Here is a 21739-nt window from a genome sequence, read left to right as displayed (position 1 = left end):
CACTTACATAGTCTGTGGCTTCTTTCATACTATTAAAATGGAATTAAATAATAATTGTAGCTCATGTAACCTGCATATCCAGAAATATGTGCTGTTTGACTCTTTATATAGAAGTTTGCCAAAGCCTTTTCTAAATAATTAATTTATTTATGGCTATAATAGCTTTGAGCATATAATTTCATAGAAATAACATTAACTTTTTATTTATTTTGGGGTTTTTTTCTTTCTTTTTTCTTACCAAATGAACAAATAGGATATGTAATTGAGTTTTTTATTAAATTTATTTGTGCATTAGCAGGAGAACTCTCTGCAGCAGCATAGATCTCCTTTCCTGGTCAGTTGTGGGTTTTGTTTGTTTGTTTTTTCCAGAGTTCACATGTCTTTATACCTGATATTTAAAAATATTTTAAATGCAGCTTTTAGGTTCCATTAATGTGTGTGTGTGTGTGTATACGCAGCATATATTCCACCTTCTTGGTCATAGCAGTATTTTTGTTTTGTTCTCATAGTCATGAAAACACTGATTCTTTTTTAAATGATTTTGAAAATCAGTTACTGATGAACTTTGTTATGTATATAAAACCAAGCACTAGTTTTTCTGTATAAGTGAAAATAGGAAAGTCTTAGGATACTTAGGCCAACTAAATTAGTTGATATTGCCTGTTACCAAGAAAACTTTTTCATTAAAATTTTGAATTCTTATTCTGCTTGTTTCAAGAGTAAGCTCAATGTGTACATGGAATTGTAAAACATCTTGCTTAAAGGAATCATAAATAAGCTTTTCCATATTTAGTTTATACATGCTTTCTTCCACTCACACACTTAAAATCTCAATTTAATAGCTGAAAGTAAGTCTATTTTTTTCAGATTGCTTCTTAAAAGTAGTTTAGTTTAACATTTTAAGAAAGTTATTATGAAATTGCTTATTAGTAACAAATTCTGATTTGTGCTAAATCTGACACAGTTCATCTTCCTTTTCTGTAGGTGGGATGTGGAGCTATAGGATGTGAAATGCTAAAAAATTTTGCTTTACTTGGTATTGGCACAAACAAAGAAAAGGGAATGGTAAGATACGTACATTCTCTCTCTCTCTCTCTCTCTCTCTCTCTCTCATTAAAAGTTTGTCTTGGGAGTCGGGCTGTAGCGCAGCGGGTTAAGCGCAGGTGGCACAAAGCACAAGGACCGGCATAAGGATCCCGGTTCGAACCCCGGCTCCCCACCTACAGGGGAGTCGCTTCACAGGCGGTGAAGCAGGTCTGCAGGTGTCTATCTTTCTCTCCTCCTCTGTGTCTTCCCCTCCTCTCTCCATTTCTCTCTGTCCTATCCAACAACGACAACAACAATAATAACTACAACAATAAAACAACAAGGGCAACAAAAGGGAATAAATAAATAAAATAAACAAATAAAAAATAAAATAAAAAGTTTGTCTTTCTACTGCTACCAATTTTTGAGGTATAGTTATTTTTATGAAAGACCAAAACATTGCTCTAGCATATGTAGTACTGAGATCAAATGTGAAGACTCAGTCATTCAAATCCTTTGCTCTGCCTAGTAAGTTACTTTTCTAGTTACTTGTCTTTTTTTTTTTTTTAACATTTTGTTTTTTTTAATATGTTCTTATTTATTAGTGAGAGGGATAGGAGAGAGAGAAATAACCAGGCTTCACTCTGGTACATGTGCTGCTGGCGATTGAACTCAGGACTTCTTGCCTGAGAGTCAGATGCTTTATCCACTGTACCACCTCCCAGACCACACATGTTGTCCTTTTAGGAACCTGTATTTGACTACATAGATATGGAAGAGGGTTTGTTTTTGTTTCTATTATTAAAGAGAAGCAGTCCTGTCTTTCCATTCTCTTTCACCCTCTAAAAAGAAGAATTAAAAAAAAAAAAGTCTGCTGAGAACAGTGGAATGGTGCAGGTACAGAACCCCAACAATAATCTTAATAAATTTTGTGGCAAAAGAAAAGGAAGGAGGGACACTGACTTAATATTCATTCAAGTAAGAGGCCGGAGCACTGCTCTGACTTATGCAGTGCTGGAAATGAAACCTAAGACCAGACATCCTGAGTCACCTGCCTTGTTGCAGGAGTATTAATTTTGGGGGACAGGAGAGTGGAAATAGCATAATGGTTACATGAAGAGACTCATGCCTGAGGCTCCAAAGCCCCAGGTTCAGTCCTCTGCACTATCATAAACCAGATCTGAGCAGTGCTGCTGGGGGAGGAGGGCATTTATATGATTGTGTTACAACTTTTGAGTATTTAGATATAGTTTCAACCGATACTTATCAAAAGAGAAAATAATATAAATGGGGGCCTGGTGGTGTCTCACTTAAATAGGCATTCATGTTACAATGAGCAAGGGCCCCGGTTTGAGACCCTGGTTCCCAACTGCTTCATGAGGTGTAGCAGTGCTATAGGTGTCTGTCTCTCTTCCTGTCTCCCCCTTCCTTCGATTTCTAGCTGTCACTATCCAATAAGTAAATAAAGACAATTTTTAAAAAAGAAAATAATATAAATGTGCATTCTAATTCCTAATATTAACAATATCAATTAATTGGGAAGCCATGCCACATTTAAATCAAATCTATTTCTCTGGTATTGTTTTGCCTTTTAAGGTGCAAATTAACTTTCCCAGCCTTGTGATGTTATACATTGGTCATAATTAACTAAATGACTATAACTCATTTTTTACTAAGCTGAGTGGTGGGATACTTCTAAGTACACATGTTACCATGCACAAGGACTTGGGTTCAAGCCTTCAGTCTCCACCTGCAAGGTGAAAAGTTCATGAGCAGAGAAGCAGTGCTGCAAGCATCTTTCTCCCCTCAATTTCTGTGTCTACCCAATAAATAGATAAATAAATAGAAGCCTTTTAACTATTTTATGGTTTATATAATGGTTTTTAAGTGTCTTCATTTCTCTCACAACTACAGTCTGTATATTATCCCTGCTCAGCATTTCCCAGATTATATTTTATAAACCACTAGTAGTTTTGGTTGTTTTTTAAAAAAATAATATAAATTATTTAGTTATATATAAGTTGGGAATCACTTAGATGCTTTTACTCCTTAATCTAAGGAGAGAGGACACTGTAGTACCACTCGACCGTTCATGAAGATTCCCCCTAGTGCCTTGTATGGTGCTCCCAGGTGGTGCTGTATCTTGAACCCATGTCCTTGAAAATTGTCAAGTGCACTTTTTCAGATGAGTTGTCTTTAGCCCTAGAAGATATTTTCTATTTGACTTTTTTTTTCTTTTTTTAAAAAGATGCCCCCTCATACATGATGACATTAAAATGTTGAAAATAAAAAGATCAAAGAAATAGGGACTGAAAGAAAATGTATTTGTGACTGTTAATTATCTGTAGTCAGCTGGAACATGCTCTAAAATCAACTGCTCCTAATCAGATATGAGTTCAGTACAAATTACAAGCTTAAGTGACATATATTTTCTGAATACTTTTCAGATCGTTCTGGATCTCTTGACTTTTTATTTTGTTTCCATTCGGGGATCTAGTACTCTGTGAATGAGGAGGAGGATGGTTTTAAAAAGGGTGTGATGTGGGATTGTACCTCTATAACAACAGTCCTATAAATCAACATTTCATCAAAAAAGTGATTTAAAGTTTCATCCTGTGTTGTTTTTTTTTTAGTTTTTTTTTTATTTTTGAGAGAGATGCAGAGAGAAAGACACAGAAACACCGGAGCACTGTTCAGCTCTGGCTTATGGTGGTGTGGGGGATTGAACCTGGGACTTCAGAGCCTCAGGCATGAGAGTGTCTTTGCACATAACCATTACACTATATACCTGTACCTTCATCCTGTATTCTTCTTTGCTTTGTCTCTTCCATCCCACCTGTGAGTTAGTCATTCCTGTACTCGCCCTTCTCTTACTTGCTTTATTAGACATGATTTCCTCTAGTTTTATATGTTGTAGCAAAAGAGAAGATTTCTTACAGATTTTCAGCAATTTTCTCCCCTTTGTCATAGGTTACAATTACAGATCCTGACTTGATTGAAAAATCCAATTTGAACAGACAGTTTCTATTTCGTCCTCATCACATTCAGGTGTGTTGCTGTTCTGTTTCAAATTTGTCATCTGTTGTATTTTTATGAGTCGAAAGTGGTACATGAACTTTTTTTTTTAATATTTATTCCCTTTTGTTTTATTGTTGTAGTTATTATTGTTAATTGATGTTGTTATTGTTAGATAGGACAGAGAAAAATGAAGTGAGAAGGGGAAGATGGGGAGGAGAGAAAGACAGACACCTACAGACCTGCTTCACCACCTGTGAAGCGACTCCTCTGCAGGTGGGGAGCCGGGAGCTCGAACCGGGATCCTTATGCTGGTCCCTGTGCTTTGCACCACCTGCACTTAACTCACTGCTACCGCCCGACTCCCGGTACTTGAACTATTGAGGCAATCATGTGTTCTTTATTTTAGGAGAAACTCTGAAATTATCAAATGATGTGAATGATAATAAAATCATGAAATTATTTTGAAAAGTAAAATATGTTTTGCACTCATTTTTGAATATTAAAATCTGAGTTGTGAATCATGACTAGGTTTTCTCATTTTGTCTGAATTTAATTTTATAAACAAAGGGTATATGACTTTTTATCTATAGCAAAACAGGTAAGGTTAAGCACATATTAAGATTTTTGTTTGGGTTTATTTTGTTCATTTGATCTTTTTTAACTATTTAATATCATTTTTATTGTAAAGGTTAATGCTTGTTTTCAGTTTTCTTTAAAAACTGTGTTTTTTTTTTTATTTGTAAAATGAAGTGTTGACAAGACCACAGGATAAGAGGGGTACAATTCCAAATAATTACCACCACCAGAACTCCGTATCCCATCCTCTCCCTTGAAAGCTTTCCTATTCTTTGTCCCTCTGGGAGTATGGACCCAGGATCCTTATGGGGTGCAGAAAGTGGGAGGTCTGGCTTCTGTAATATCTTCCCCAGTGAACATGGGCATTTACAGGTCGATCCATACTCCCAGCCTGTCTCTCTCTTTCCTTAGTTGGGTAGGGATCTGGGGAGGTGGGGCTCCAGGACACCATGGTGGGGTCATCTGCCCAGGGAAGTCAGGTTGGCATCATTATAGCATCTGGAACCTGGTGGCTGAAAAAGAGTTAAGATATAAAGCAGAACAAATTGTTGACTAATCATGAACCTAAAGACAAGAATATTGCAGATGAAGATTTGGGGTCTCTGTTTTGGAAAAAGCTAGCAGGTCTATTTTAGGTATATTCCAAGGGGCCCATGACCCTACTCATTTTTGTCTAAGCTTGACATCTAACATGCAGGTGACCTAAGTGTCTGGGGAAGTGTGTAAGAGTAGAAACAGCTTAATCATCCAAATTTGTTTTACTTTAGGAATGTTTCTCACTTTATTTTTAAACAGCCTTTTGATCATCTTAGTAAACTATACTTAGGAAAATGTCATGAACAGACAGGTAACTAATGTGGATGGCATAGGGACCCTTATTGCCTTGCCTCTCCAAATATATTGACTGAAGTTTAGGGTCTCCTAAACTATGTTAAAAGAAAATTTCACTTACCATTTTAATTCACTTATGGATGAATTATAAAGGCATATTTTAATTTTACTGAATGTTAACAAAGGTTTCACTTTGTATGTGTACCAGCAGCACTGAGAAGTAAAACTGTACTATGCTAACAAAATGAAGAGATAAAAATACCAGTGAAACTGAATGCATTGATTTAAACAGAATGGAGGATGGACTGTAGATGCTTAGTGTCTGAGCCAGTACTTCTAGATAAACTCGACTGTTTAATAATGATCATTATTAAGTCTTTAAGGAGACAATGCATTATTATATTTGGTGTACTTTTTCTTTCTGTGTAACTTTTTAAAACTTTAGATATTTATTGGGTAAAGACAAATAGAAAGGGAAGGGGGAGATAGGGAGTGAGAGAAAGAGACACCTGCAGCACTGCTTGCAAAGCTTGACCCCTACAGGTGGGGGGACCAGGATATTGTAACTTCTGCTCAGTTAGGTGCACCACCACTCGGCCCTTCATGAAGTCTTTTTTTTAATGAAACTAAAAACATACATAATGTTTTAAATATTTCCATGCAGAAGTAGTTATTTTTTATAGAAAGATTTATTGTATGAGAAACACCAGAGCACCTCTTCACCATATATGGTGCCAGGAGTTAAGCCAATAATCCCATGCAGGCTGCTTGCTCTGTTGCCCCTCTAACACAATAATATATATACATTTTAAAGATTTTGGCACTGGGCCGAGTGGGGGCGCACCTGGTTGAGCATTCATGTTTCAGTGAGCAAAGACCTGGGTTTGAGCCCCCAACCCTCACCTGCAAGGGGAAAACTTTTTGAGGGGTGAAGCGGGGCAGCAGGTGTCTCTCTGTCTTCCTCTCTGCCACCCCCTGTCCTATCAATTTCTGGCTGTCTCTATCCAACAAATAAAGATAATTTTTAAAAAAGAAAAAGTTTTTGGTGCTAAAATGTTAACTCCCTACATGGCCACTGAGAGGTCATTGTCTACAGTCTAAACTCTATATTTAACTGAATATTCTTATTTTTTTCTAAGCACTGAGCCAATTCACACCTTATTACTAGAAAAGCATACCTTTACTTGGACCTTTAAATGCTATTTTAATAATTGTAAAGACAACTATAGTTAGAGGTTGTTTAGATCATCACTAATGTGTAAGCTGTTCAGACTAATGTGCATTATTAAATGTTGCGATTACAATGGGTGTAAATTCCACAAGCTAAAGTAGCAATTGTTCATATTACTTTAGTCTCACATTTAGATATTCCAGAGTAATAAGAATCTGAGTTCAATCATAGCCTTTCTCATATGATTAATATTTATTTCTTTTGCTTTTGTTATTTATTTAGAAACCTAAGAGCTATACTGCTGCTGACGCTACCCTGAAAATAAATCCTCAATTAAAGATAGATGCGCATGTGAACAAAGTATGTCCAGCCACTGAAATTATTTACAATGATGAGTTCTATACTAGACAAGATATAATTGTCACAGCACTAGATAATGTGGAAGCCAGGAGATATGTAGACAGGTACGTTCTTGAAATTTGGGTTTATAAATTGCCTTTTCATTGTATTTCTCACAATTATTTATTGAAAAGGTCACTTTTTAAAAATTATGTTGTGATCCTGTACTCAACAGACTCAAAATACTAGCAGTTCTTCATTACACCTAAGATACAGTCAAGAATCTTTGATATAACCTAAAATCTTTTTCATGTAGTATCTGCCATCTGTCCACCACTCACACTTAAAATTTGCATACTAATACCTGACTTGCATTCTTCCAGCTATGTACTCCTCTCAGTTCTCGTAGGACGTGCAGCACTTTCTTAGCTCAGCAACTTACACATACCCAGATTTTAAATTAAATCCTTCTGTGACATAATAATTTTACACAGTATTTGTTTTCCCTTTCATAGAAATAACTTTTATTACATGCATATTTATTTCAGCAGTCATTTTTTAAAAAGATTTTTTTACTTATTTATGAGAAAGATAGGAGAAAGAACCAGACATCACTCCTGGTACATGTGCTGCTGGGGATTGAACTCAGTACCTCATACTTGAGAGTCTAGTGCTTTACTCACTGAGCTACCTCCTGGACCACCAGCAGTCATTTTTTTTCCATTATTATATCCTCAGTGAAGAACATTTGATGCCATTCAGTAAATATCTGTTAAGTAAGTGGTTGAAAGACAATAATTATAGACTTTATATCATTGTATGGCTCTTACTGTTAGGGGTTAGCGCAAATAGTGGGTTGTTTGGGAAAGTCATGAGGTATTTTTTCAGTTTTTCTATGCAAAAATGCATCACGATTTTTCTGACAACCCAATATATTATCAGGAAATTTTCCTGAGAATAGTAGGGAGTTTGTAATATTGGACAGAGTAATAGGAAAATAAATATTATAGTTTGGAAAATAAAGGCGTTGAATAATAAATGAGAAAGTTGTTGTAATGATCTACACAGTTAAAAGTTAATCTAAAGGGGAAATAGTCGGTGTCCAGAATTTGCTGGGAGTGATGTTAGAAGATAGAGAAAAAAAAGTATTGGGTTAAGCAGAAAAACTGGCAAAGGGTGTTGCTTTGGCAGTATAATATATTTGGTAGTAATATATTTATTTCCTAATATTACATTTACCAAGTGAGCACTATGTGAAATAGTCGGTAGAATGTGAAAGTCAGGTGGTAGCACAGTGGGTTAAGCGCACATGGCACAAAGCACAAGGACCCTGTAGGGATCCCGGTTCTAGCCCCTGGCTCAGAGGCTTCACAAGTGATAAAACAGGTGTGCAGGTGTCTCTCTCTTCCCTTCTCTGTCTTCCCCTCCTCTCTCCATTTCTCTCTGTCCTAACAACAATAATAATAACTACAACGACAATTAAAAAGGGGGGGGGGATAAATATAAATTAAAAAAAAAAAAGAAAATGGCTTACATTGTCATTACTTATTTTAATCTATTGTCTTTCCAAATAGCCGCTGCTTAGCAAATCTGCGACCCCTCTTAGATTCTGGAACAATGGCCACTAAAGGACACACTGAAGTTATTGTACCTCACTTAACTGAATCCTATAACAGTCATGTAAGTAAAACAATTTTTAAGCAAATGTCTGTACAAAATGTCTCTACATTTCACGAGTTTTTGTCTTTTATCAGTTAAGAAATCTGATTTAGCTTCTGTTATCTTTGGTTTGATTTGCCAGTGATATTCATGTGTGTGTGTGTGTGTGTGTGTGTGTGTGTGTGTGTGTGTGTGTGTGTGTGTGTTAAAATATAGCTGAGTTTATTTTTTATTTTTTAGATTTATTTAGCTAGAAGAGAGAGAGGCCAGATACTACTCAGTTCTGGCGTATAGTTGTTTTTAGAATTGAAACAGGTAGGAATGGGGGCCTTGAACCTGGGTCCTTTGCACACTGTACTGTGGCCACTCAACTATGTGTGCCACCCACCTGACCCTAGATGTAAGCACTATTTTAAAAGTTTAAGTGTCTTCATTCCTTGAGAAAATTACGTTGGTCTGCCATGCATAACTATTTGATCCAAACTAAGCACACAGATAAGTTGATAATAGTTTTTGTTTGTTGTTACATTGCAATTAACAAATAAGTTATCTCAAAAGAATCAACTTTTTTGTCATTGCACAGGAAAATATAAAAAGTTGTATGTAGTAGTTAAAAACTCAGACTCACAGCCAGGCGGTGTGGCGCACCTGGCTAAGTACACACATTACAGTGTGCAAGGACCTGGGTTCAAGCCCCTGGTCCCAACCTGCAGGGAAAAAGCTTCACAAGTGGTGAAAGGAGAGCTGCAGGTGTCTTTCTGTCTCTTCCCCTCACTTGGTCTCTTCCCCTCCCTTCTCAATTTCTGTCTCTAATATAAATAAATAAATAAATAAATAAATAAATAAATAAATAAATAAAATTTTAAAAAGAAAAAAATTTAAAGATGCAGCTTAGGCGGCTGGTCGTGGGTTTAAACAAAGCTTTATTAGGGCCGTACAGTAGTACAGGGATGTATATTTTAGGCACAGCATAATAAGCAATTATCAGCAGAGAGATAGGTTACTCATTATGGCTCTAGAGGAGAGTCTTGGAGTCTAGCAGCTAGTTCAGTTACACGTGAGTTCAGTTCCTCTGGCTGGGAGTATCATGGTGGTTCCTGGGAATCCAAGACAGGATCCATGTGAGCAGAAGCCAGGGCCAAAGGGGCTGGACTTCAGCTGCCTGTGCTTAAGTCAGTTTGATTCACCCACGGTGCCTTGTGGGTTTGGGTAATGATGTACTATACTCTGTAAGCTGATGTTGTTCTACGCTCTGTAGGCTGACATCAGCCCAGCCAATTAAGTTCCGCAGTCCGTGCTATGTCACAACAGCTGTATTTATTTTTAATACTCTTAAAACAAGTAAATTTAGTCAGTAAAACTTGTCTTTGTTTTTTTTTTTTTAACTATAATTATTTCATAAATTAGCGGGATCCCCCAGAAGAGGAAATACCATTTTGTACTCTAAAATCCTTTCCAGCTGCTATTGAACATACAATACAGTGGGCAAGAGATAAGGTAAAAACAAAGACCTTTGTTCCTAGATTTTTTCCTTTGAAGTAGGAAAGATATTATTTCCAACTTTTAAATACACTTCTATTGTAACTCTTTTTGTTTTCTTTAACATTACAGTTTGAAAGTTCTTTTTCCCACAAGCCTTCCCTATTTAACAAATTTTGGCAAACCTATTCATCTGCAGAAGAAGTCTTGCAGGTAAAAATTACTAATTTTAATATAAAGTTAGTACTTTGTGTCATCATGATTTTATCTCAAGTTGTCTATAGTTTTAGTCCTTAGAGATAAATTACAGTGTTATCAGTGTCAGTACTAAATGTAGGAGAAACAAATTGCGTTGAAATTAAGAGATCACAATAACCTTTCATTTTGGCCTAAAGATGTAAAATTGTTAATCTTTGATTGACCATTTTGGTCCACAAAATAGCTAATCAACCTATGATTCAGCCTGATAACTATGTAATAATAATAAGTAGTTACCCCCCCAAAAAAAAAAAAAAAAAAAACCAGTAACCACCAGCTTATTGTGCTCTTTGGAAAAAGACTGAGTGAGGTTAAGTTCTAGTGAAAACCTGGTGAGTAAATAGTGCTCTCAGGGTAAAGGAGTTAACATAATGGTTATGCAAATACAAAGTAAATGCTGTTGCCTGAGGCTCTCAGGTCCCAGGCTCAATAATCTCACAGCACCACAAGGTAGAGCTGAGCAGACTCTGGTAAAAACACAAGTGAAAAAATAAGAAGAAAATAAGCAGTGCTCTCTCAAATGTAGTAAAACGTAGTATCATGGCAAGAGTAACTTCAAAAGTATTTTCTTATTCTCGTTTAATATAATACTAAAAAGATTGTCAGCTGTTCCTCCTAGTACTTCTCTACTGTTGACATTATCTAGTACAAAGAATATTTAGCAAGATGTGAGGATAATTTGAGGCAGGAAATCTTAGTTAACATTTCATGTGCTCTTTTTCCATTCCCCCTCCAAAGAAAAAAAAAGAGAAAGGTTAAAGACAGGATGTATAGAGCTAAGAGAAGATATTAAAATCATTAAATAGATAGATATACTTGCACTTCAAATTTTGCCTATAAGTGTGTCTGTGTGTGTGCAAGTTTAATTGGAAATATTTTTTTTCTTTTTTTCATTCCAGAAGATTCAAACTGGGCACAGTTTGGAAGGCGCTTTTCAAGTTATTAAGTTACTTAGCAGAAGACCTAGAAATTGGTCCCAGTGTGTAGAATTAGCAAGATTAAAATTTGAAAAATATTTTAACCATAAGGTAAGCACCCTAATTAAGAGAATATCCGACCTTGGATCAATTAGATACTACCAAAGTGATTTTATTGACCTGAAATATCTTGTTCTTTTTGAAAAGTTTTCAAGAATAACTAGTAAATTTAGAGTAAGTGCTTAGCTGCTAATTTCTCCTTGATTTGTCACTGATTAAAAAAAAAATGGGTTTAAACCATACAAAAATGGCTTGTAGGTTATGTATATAATTGATCCTTGTTATTCTGTGTGAAAAGCTGTGTTTTAGATAAGTAACCCTTCTAGAGAATAAAAACTAGTATCAGTAGTCTAAAAGGAGCTTTGTTGAGTATAAGAGTTAGAGATAGAGAAAATAGTCAGAAATCTTGCTTCTCCATTATCTTAGAAGCCCTCTTTGGTCTGTTTCCTCATCTGTAAAATGAGGATAGTAATTAGTACCTAAATCACAGGATAGTGGTAAAAATGAAATTATTTATAGATGCAAAGCATTTCTAAGTACTACTCAGTAAAGATTAGCTGTTACTCTTAACTCCAGTAACTATTTCTATAATGTGTTCTACACTCTACTTAGGCTGTGTCTATCAGAATGTAAAGTAAGTTCTTTTTTAGATAATTCTTTTTATTTATCTGTGCTTTTCATATCCTTCTGGCATCTCAATTTCTTTGAAGTGATCTACACTTTTTCTACTTACTCTTCCAATAAATGTCTTCTCCCCCCCAGTACCATTTATTTAATTATCCTTATCATGATGATCAGTAATCAGTTGTTTCAAAATCTGAACTTATTTTCTGTAAGTTTCCCTTAATAAATAAATAAAACTTTGTTATAGGGAATTCCAACCATAGAAATGAAGAGGAAATGATATATTGCATCCCCACATAATCATCTTATCCAGATTTAACAAATATCTACAGATAATCTTGCTTCTGTAGCCCCACCTAACATATTGCCCCCCATGATTGATTTTTTTTTTTTTCCATTGGAGCACTGCTTTGCTCTGGTTCATGGTGGTGTGGGGGATTGAACCTGGGACTTCGGAGCCTCAGGCATGAGAATCTCTTTGCCATAACCATTATGCTGTCTGCCTCCTCCCTACCCCCCCACAATGATTTTGAATCCATTTCAAACATTATGCCATTTCAGAGGACTGAGTATTTGTATTTTTGCTTTAAGTACTTTTTTAAAGAACAAATTCTTGGAAAAGTATGAACTATTTGTGGTTGACAAAAATATACAAACTGAAAGTGTTGATAAAAAATAGTAACAGTAGGGAGTCGGGTGGTAGACAGCAGGTTAAGCGCATATAGCGCGAAGGGCCAAGGACCTGAGTAAGGATCCCGGTTTGAGCCTCCCGGCTCCCCATCTGCAGGGGAGTCGCTTCACAGGTGGTGAAGCAGGTCTGCAAGTGTCTTTCTCTCCCCCTCTCTGTCTTCCCCTCCTCTCTCCATTTTTCTCTGTCCTATCTAACAACAACATCAATAACAATAAAAAACAAGGGCAACAAAAGGGAAAATGAATAAATAAATTAAAAATATATATAGTAACAGTATTGAAGGGGCCAGGCAATGAAGTGGATACATTACTATGCACTAAGGACTTGAATTCAACTCCCTGATCCCCATTTATAAGGGAGGAAGCTTCATGAGTGACGTAGAAGTGATGCAGGTATATCTTTCTGTTTATCAGATAAAGAAGGAAAAAGGCAAAGAAAATGGCCACTGGGAATAGTAAGAGTTGTTGTGCAGACGCTGAGCCCCAGAAATAACTGGAAATTAAACACACCAATATAGTTTATTTCATATATAGGGACAGTGATAGAAGATTAAATATAAATTTGCTAGAATTTCTTTCTTTTTTTCTTTTGTTTTATAGAACAAAAAGAAATTGGGAAGGAAGAGGGAGACAGGGAAAGAGAAAGACACCTGCAGCACTGCTTCACCACTGGTGAAGTTTTCCCCTTGCAGGTGGGGATTGGCAGCTTGAAACCCCCCCCCAGACCCTTAAGCTTGGCCCTAGACTTTGTATGAATTTTAATTTTTTATCTCACATATTTGGTATTTATTTAATTTTGTTTTTAATTAGGCTCTTCAGCTTCTTCATTGCTTCCCATTGGACACACGATTAAAAGATGGCAGTAAGTAATAGTAACTAAGTATTGAGAAGAAAATATAATTAATGTTATTATTGGAGGCCTACAATACAAATATTTGTTTCTTTTACTAGGTTTCTTTTGGCAGTCACCAAAGAGGCCCCCTTCTCCCTTAAAATTTGATTTAAATGAACCTTTGTAAGTATTTATATCCAGTTTTATGTGCATTCTTCATTGTAAGCTTATTTTTGTGGAGCCAGGACCTCATGCATGTGTGATTTTTTTTTTTTTTCCTGGTCCTACCCCCCCCCCCCATATAGCTTATAGACTGAGAGACAGGGAGGAAAAAGGAGAGTGTGTGTGAGAGAGACATACAGACTGTAACACTGGGACTTTGCTCAGTATCAGGGCACCTCCCATGTGGCTTGGGCTTGAACCTAGGCTGTGTTTGTTCATGGCAATGCACATACCAAAGCTGGTGAGCTCTCTCTGGTCCTAGGATTAGATTGCAAGGGTAGAGGTATCAGATACAAAGGACTTTAGTCGAATATTAGTTACTTTGATGATGGGTGTCGTGTGACAACACATTATGATGGAGTGTAAAAGTGACTTCTTAAAAACATTTGTAGTCTTCTAAATCAAAGTTACCTCAAAAATAAAAATTTTAAATATACTTTAAAAGAAAATAGGGGGCCCAGTGGTGGCTCACCCAGTGGAGTGCATACATTATCATGCACAGTGATGCAGGTTTAAGCCCCCCGGCCCCCACCTGCAGGGAGGAAACTTCACAAGCAGTGGAACAGTGCTACAAGTGTCTCCCCTCTGTTTTTCTCTCTCCTACTCTCCTCACTTCTAATGAAGAAAAGAAAAAATAAATGTCTGCTGGTAACAGTGCAGCCCTGGCAGGCACTGACTAAATCCCAGTGCTAACCCTGATAACAAGAAAGAAAAAAAAATCAGCTGTTTTAAAGGCTGTGGCTTCTAATGAATGAAACATCATATTTGAAACTGCATTCACACTGTTTTCTTTTTTAATTTCAAAAGGCACTTCAGTTTTCTTCTGAATGCTGCAAAATTATATGCTGCAATCTATTGCATTTCATTTACAGCAGAGGTAAGATCTCCTTTAAGTCCTAACAACTGACACAAAACCAGATTAGAATTAGATGGCATTTTAACTAACTGCATTATCAGAATGTGTTCATATCTTATATGAAGCATTTGTTGATAATAAGCTTTTTATTTTGTTGTTTTTGTTTCACCATGATTTCTTAGCAGAAACTACGATCTGTTATATAGGGGGGGAAGTCACCTTTCAAACAGTTCATTTTTAGAAATTCATGACCTGTAATTTCAGTGATCATAATTACCCTGTAAAACCAATGTAAATTAATTAATAGTAGTTTAAAAATGTTCTTTGGGGAGTCAGGTGGTAGTGCAGCGGGCTAAGCGCACGTGGCGCAAAGTGCAAGGACCGGCGAAAGGATCCGGGTTTGAGCCCCCGGCTCCCCACCTGCAGGGGAGTTGCTTCACAAGCAGTGAAGCAGGTCTGCAGGTGTCTGTCTTTCTCTCCTCTCTGTCTTCCCCTCCTCTCTCCATTTCTCTCTGTCCTATTTAACAACGATAACATCAATAACAACAACAATAATAACAACAATGAAAAACAAGGGCAACAAAAAGGAAAATAAGTTAAAAAAAAAAAAGTTCTTTGGCCCAAAGGTTGCTTAGTCTGTAAAGATTCTGTTAACATTTGTTTGACTTACCTTGTAATAGTGCATCTTTTCAGGAAATGTAAAGATACCATCGTATCCATTCTCTTAATTATCATTGACTAGTATCTGAAAAGTCTAGTATAGTTTTGAGAGACACAGCAACATTATTGGATTTTTTTCTATAGTGTATATTAGAGCTAAAATTAATTGCTTTACTTTTAAGTAAGCTGAATGGGCAAGTATGAGTCAGATCCGCATTGAACACTGGTACTTTGGATCCATATAAAGCTGCCTGTTGCACTTTTAGTCCTTTTTGAAGTTAATGCACAGAAAATATAAATGTGTGGTGAAAAAGAAAAATGGTGTTTGGGCTCTCTGAGAAATGAGAGTTCTAGGTCACTTTAAAGGCAGTATGACTGCTTTTTTAAAACTGCTTCATAATGAGTATAGGTTTAGTAGCCTTAAGTTCATCTTGAGCCAGTTAAATGGTTTTCTACTTCAAAAGTATAAATTCCATTTGCTTATTTTAGTTGAGTCAGTTTTTTTTCTTTTCCTTTTTTTTTTTTTTATACATAGAGGCTAGGAAGCAAAGAAAGTGAATGAGGCCAAAACTTCCTTCAGTGCAGCGAAGGCCAGGCTCAAGCCTAGATCTGGTATGTGGGAAACCAGCACACTATGCAAGTGAACTCCTTTGCTGTCCCTAGATGGGTCAGTATTTACCAAGTGTAACTTTGTATGGGGAACATTGTAAAATAAAAGATAGTCCTTGGTCACGAGGCACTCAGATAGTCACAGGCAGTCTTCAAATTTGTTGGCTAAGTACTTTTTCACACACACACACACACACACACACACACACCCCACATCACCTATCAACATGTGTGGATGATAATTCTAAATAAAATTAATTATTACGAATAGATGTCTGGATACTTAGTTTATAATAAGTTACTCAATACCATACTATTTTATACTATGTTTTTAGCCTTAGAATTAAAAAAAAAAAAGCTGATAAAATTATCTTTTATAAAAATAGGACTTATCACCAGATGCCCTCTTGAATGTCCTTTCCAAAGTAAAGATCCAGGAATTCAAGCCTTCAAACAAGGTATGTCTAGGATTTTCATTCATTTAAACAAATAGTCATTGAACTTCTACTTTGGTCAAATTCCAGTCTAGATCTAGAGAATCAAGCCCTCAATTGGGGGGAAAAATCTTGCTTTTGTGGGAATTATATTTTGATGGATCATGGACAAACTATTTAAAAAAAAAAAAAAAGAAGGAAGGAAGGAAGGAAGAAAGAAAGAAAGGAAAAGGAAGAAAGAAAGGAAAAGGAAGAAAGAAAGGAAAAGGAAGAAAAAGAAAGGAAAAGAAAGGAAAAGGAAGAAAAAGAAAGGAAAAGGAAGAAAAAGAAAGGAAAAGGAAGAAAAAGAAAGGAAAAGGAAGAAAAAGAGAGCCTGACTGCACATGAGGTTGTGTTTGTAGGTGGGGCCTTAGGCTCTCAAGCCACCTGGAGCTTCTGTAGCCACTAAGCCCCAGCAGTAGCCCTATTAAAAATACATCATTATTTTTAAAAAATAATAATTTTAATAATTATGTAATATTTGCAATTTGGGCATAAGTGCTGAAATTTTTTAATGAAATGGAAAAAAGAGGTTACAGTGATGTCATTTCCATGTGGGATAAAAGGGGGGAAAATAACTCGTGGTGTTTAAGGTGATCTTTAAACTTAATTCTAAAGGAACGTGAGGGGAGTAAGCCATGCTGTCATTTGGTAAAGGAGCAATGCAGGTGTAGTACAAAGCAAGGCCTTGGGAACCTTTGAACTTCTGTATATATCTGAAGACATGCAAGAGAGTCATGTAGAAATCAGTGGTGGTCAGGGTCATGATGAGTACTTTTGGTTTTTCATGAAATGATAAGTGAGGAATTTCAAGCAATTATCATAGTCTGACATTTAAGATTGACTTTTCAGGCTATTGTGTTCAGAATGATTATATGTGACAGAAGTGGTTTTGGGTAAGATATAATTGTAGTTTAAAGGAATTAGTAGGTGTAACTGGGAAGCTGTAATAAGGAATCAGACTTTCTATATATTTTGCAATAAGCCCTGACAAAATGTGGAATTAGAATTGGAATGTTAGAAAAAAAAAGGTAGGTATTTCTTAGTTGATTGAAGGAACAAGCTTAACAGTTTTAAGTTTGGAAGAGCAGATACAGAAATTTTGAGCGGGGGGGGGGGGGAGAGTATGGAATAATTGCCCAGGACAGTAGGAGATTCACTTAACTGGAAGATGTAATAGAATTGCCAGACAACACTGAGGATTCACTTAATGTTTTTTTTGTGGGTTTTTTTTTTCAGGTTTTATTTATTTTTTTAATCTTTATTTATTGGATAGAGACAGCCAGAAATTGAGAGGGAAGGGGGTTATAGAAAGGGAGAGAGACACCTGCAGCCCTGCTTCGCCACTTGCAAGCTTTCCCCTTGTAGGTGGGGACTGGGGGCTTAAACCCAGGTCCTTGAGCCCTGTAACATGTACACTCAGCCAGGTGTGCCACCACCTGGCCCCAGATTCAGTTAATGTTAATTTGACATTCTACTAAATATGGCTGGAGAAAAGACCTCTAGTTACTGTGAATAAATGAAAAATTGGACCTAACAGGTTGGGACCTGCATTGTAAATGTGTTGGAAAGAGAAAGAAATAGGAAACAATAATAAAGATGGAACATGAAATTTAAAAAGAATAGAAAAGTTTGAAAATACTGTTGTTCATGTTGATTATATAATAATCATCACCCATAAAACACTTGTTCTCCTTACCCTTTAATAACTATGCTGGAAAATGTCCTACCCTGCAAAATTCAAGAAGGAAATGTCTGCAGTCTATCATTCTGCACTTTTATTTTAGGGAGAAGAAAAATTTGTAAGCAATTGATATTGTACAAGTAGATGAATTTGCTGAATGGAATATTCATAGGTTATAACTTGTTAAGAATAGAAGTAGAGAACAAATAGAATACTCATATAAAAAAAAGGTTCCTAGCCCATATTTCTAGTTGACAGACTTGTTAGAAGCCAAGGAAACTGGCCATGTGATGGCACACCTAGGTAAGAGCTCACATTACAGTGCTCAAGGACCCAGGTTCAGGCCCCTGGCCCCCACATGCAGGGGGAAAGCTTCACGAGTGGTGAAACAGCTGCAGGTATCTCTCTGTCTCTCTCCCTCTATCACCTCTCAATTTCTGTCTCTATCCAATAATAAATAAATAAATAAATTTTTTAAAGTAGAAGTACGTTAATAGCTTTTCTCTCTATTGCTCTTCAGTATGTTTTTTACTACTTCCTTCTGGATCAAAGTTATGAGGTGATAAATTGTCCTCAGCAACTTCACTATGGTTCCAGTATAACTCACAAGCTTTTTCACAACTTCCTAAGCTCCTCACATTGAAGTTTCAGGGTCTGGAACTTAGAAATGATAAGTATTGTAACTAAAAATATCAGTTAGCATTCTGGTACATACAAGTTTTTGCTTCCTTAATTCCTTAATATTATCTTAAATACAGTAGTATTTAACCTGTATGAGTTGAGTGTTTTTTTAATTGAATAGTATTTTAATTATTGATAGCTTTGTTCTTAGTTTGAGAGTGATGGGGGTGATAGAGAGGGAGAGAAACAGAGACACCTGCAATACTGCTTCACCACTCCCCCTGCGGGTGGGGACTGGGGCCTTGAACTGTAATATGTGCACTCAACCAGGTGTACCGCCATCTAGCCTCTCCAATAAGTAATTTCTAAAGGGCAAATTATTTGTATTGACTGCCTTAGGCATCCATCTGTATGTGAAAGACAGATTCTTTAGGGAAGAACTTCTTGTCAGAAATTAGTAAATATTTAAAGGATGCCTGTGTTGTGTATGCTGTGATTTTTTTTTTTATTTCTTTATTTTCTTGGCAATATGAAATACTTTTGCCCTTTTCAAAACCATGTGGTTTGGTTCAGAAGTAAATTTTTCAGAATCTCAAACTGTTGGTGAGTATTACCTTTGTTCTAAAGTGGAATTTCAAGAAAGCTATATAAACTCCTATAACTGCTCTATAGATTATGAGTTTTAAATATTCTAAAGTTCATGCAGTGACCAAGGTGAAAGGTATCTGTTCTCAGAAAATTTACATTTCAGTATGAACAGAGATAACACAGTATGGCATGAAGTTGCTTAATGATGGAGGGTAAAGTAAGTCAAAGCAAGTGATTAATAATCTAAGCTACATGGACTATTTCATCTTGTGATTTATGTAATAAAACATACACTAATCACAATTAGGTTTAGAATATGCTGATAGCATTTAATGAGTATCTTTACATATGCTTATAGGTTGTTCAAACAGATGAAACTGCAAGGAAACCAGACCAGGTTCCTGTTAGCAGTGAAGATGAAAGAAATGCTGCTTGCCAACTAGAAAAGGCTATTTCATCTAATGAAGCTACCTTAAGTAAGGGTGTTTAAAACTGCACTACACTACTTGTAGGATTACAATGGTTGATTTCATCAAAATCACTGTTCTATTTTTAACTGTGATTTCAATTCACAGTTGTCCCCATCACTTCCCTACCCACACAGATTGAAATTTATGTCATGCTCTATCCTGATTGTTCTAGTGCTTGAGATTCTGTTTGTGAGTCCTTTTAAATTTATGGGTAGCACAGTGAAAAAGTGGAGTTCTTATGGAGACTATTAGATCCAAGTATGCCACTTTAGAGTTTTAAAAATGTTAGAATTCTTCTTGGCTTCTGAATATCTATAGTATAAGAAGCGATGTAAGCTTAACCTATGCACATCCTTGCTAAGTGATCTTAGCATAGGGAAAATGAGTTGTCCATTCCCAAAAAACAGCTGTTTGTGGTATTTCTCTCTACTTGTACCACATAAATGAATAGTATCAATCTTGAGGTTTTATGCACAGACCAGTAACATTCACAAAGAAATAACCACAGTTGGCTATTTATTTATTTATTTGACTAGTAAAAGTAGTTATCTTTGTTATTATAGTTCTAGAAAAATTTTGCTATCTCTTGCTTTCTTAGTTCATCATAGATCAGATTACACCTGTCTAGAATTATCTGGGGAGCCATTGATGTAGAAATTTTTCAATATATATGTATACTTTTAACTGGCCAGTTGACCTAACCATAACAAAATGTTTCAGGGTGACACGGAATAGTTTTTATTGTTGCTTTATTTTGTTTTGTTTTTAACAATAACCAGTTTTGTTTAGGTCACTTAATAGCAGATACAGTACATGACTTCTTACCTATCTAAAATGTTCATATTAGATAGCTTCCTTAATATAAAACTACTTGGGGGGGAGGGGGGAGGCAGTGGCATAGTGTTTGAGCATATATGCTGCCATGTGTAAGGACCTAGTTTCAAGCACCCAGTCTCCTGCAGGGGAAGCTTCATGAGCAGTGAAGCAGTGCTGCAGGTTTTCTCTCTCTCCCTCTCTCCCTTTCCTGTTTTCTTTGCCTCTATCAAATAAAATATTTTTTAAAATAGGAACACTAAAGCTACTTTTTAATTGACTTTTCTTGTGTTTGTTACCTGATTTCTTTAAAAATCATTTGAAAGCATAACAAAAAGTCTTTTTAAAACTAGTAAAAATCAACATTTGTTTTTCTGGTTCTTATGATCAGGTGATCTTCAGATGGCAGTGCTTTCATTTGAAAAAGATGATGATCATAACGGACACATAGATTTTATCACAGCAGCATCAAATCTTCGTGCAAGAATGTATAGCATTGAGCCAGCTGACCGTTTGAAAACCAAGCGTATAGCTGGCAAAATTATACCTGCGATAGCAACGTCCACTGCTGCAGTTTCTGGCTTGGTGAGTTGATTATACTTGAATGAGATGAATGAAATTCTTTTTTATGATCTTTTATCTATACCACCTCCACCCATTACCCAGGAAATTGAGCAAAAGAGGGATGCATAGCTTATAACTTAAAATTTCATGCTGTTTCTGAAAACGTATTGATAGGTTTATACAGGTAGATATCTTAGAATTAAAACCTAATTGTGTGGAATTTTAGCCCTCTATAGTTTTGTTGACATTTCCTATTTTTTACTTCATAAATAAATTATTTAAAAAAAAAAAAAAAAAAAGGAAACCTCTTCCCAGATGGATTATTTTTTTTCTTATAGGCAGTAGTCCTCTTAATCTCTTTGCATGTTCCGTATACAGCAAACCATCTAGTTTTCTTTAATAAAACGAACTGCCTAATCTTTATTTTTTTATTATATTAATTTTAAGTTCTCTGACTTAAAGCCATAAAGTTTCTATCAATAATTCAGATTTCTTTTGTTTTAATCTTTATTTAATAATTCAGAAACTTTACAATAGCTTTAGTTCTTAAACTGTAATATAAAGTTTTACTCTATAGCTATCTAATTATCTGCCCTACATCAAATGACTATTACATTTATTGGTACATTTATTGGGTTTTAGTACTCGTTTTCAAAGTAGGAATATTACATGGTCAAATTAAAAATTGAGAGGAAGGGG

At 35.9% G+C, this 21739-nt stretch overlaps 1 protein-coding gene across 2 annotated transcripts in view; it reads left to right on the top strand.

The window, feature by feature from the left end:
• Positions 1-21739, top strand: part of UBA6 (ubiquitin like modifier activating enzyme 6) — a 61608-nt gene that overhangs the window by 32633 nt on the left and 7236 nt on the right. For both annotated transcript variants that reach the window (XM_060187814.1, XM_060187815.1), the window contains exons 17-29: positions 985-1065; positions 3997-4074; positions 6905-7086; positions 8536-8641; positions 10028-10117; positions 10232-10312; positions 11257-11385; positions 13459-13510; positions 13600-13663; positions 14510-14579; positions 16214-16285; positions 19552-19669; positions 20868-21061. In XM_060187814.1, the coding sequence (XP_060043797.1) occupies positions 985-1065; positions 3997-4074; positions 6905-7086; positions 8536-8641; positions 10028-10117; positions 10232-10312; positions 11257-11385; positions 13459-13510; positions 13600-13663; positions 14510-14579; positions 16214-16285; positions 19552-19669; positions 20868-21061 (1317 nt within the window). The remainder of the gene's footprint in view (positions 1-984; positions 1066-3996; positions 4075-6904; positions 7087-8535; positions 8642-10027; positions 10118-10231; positions 10313-11256; positions 11386-13458; positions 13511-13599; positions 13664-14509; positions 14580-16213; positions 16286-19551; positions 19670-20867; positions 21062-21739) is intronic.

Source organism: Erinaceus europaeus, chromosome 3 (genome assembly GCF_950295315.1).
Source record: "Erinaceus europaeus chromosome 3, mEriEur2.1, whole genome shotgun sequence".
In the NCBI taxonomy this organism is placed as follows: domain Eukaryota; kingdom Metazoa; phylum Chordata; class Mammalia; order Eulipotyphla; family Erinaceidae; genus Erinaceus; species Erinaceus europaeus.
Note: the sequence above shows the minus strand (reverse complement) of the source record. Positions and strands in the feature narration are given on the sequence as shown.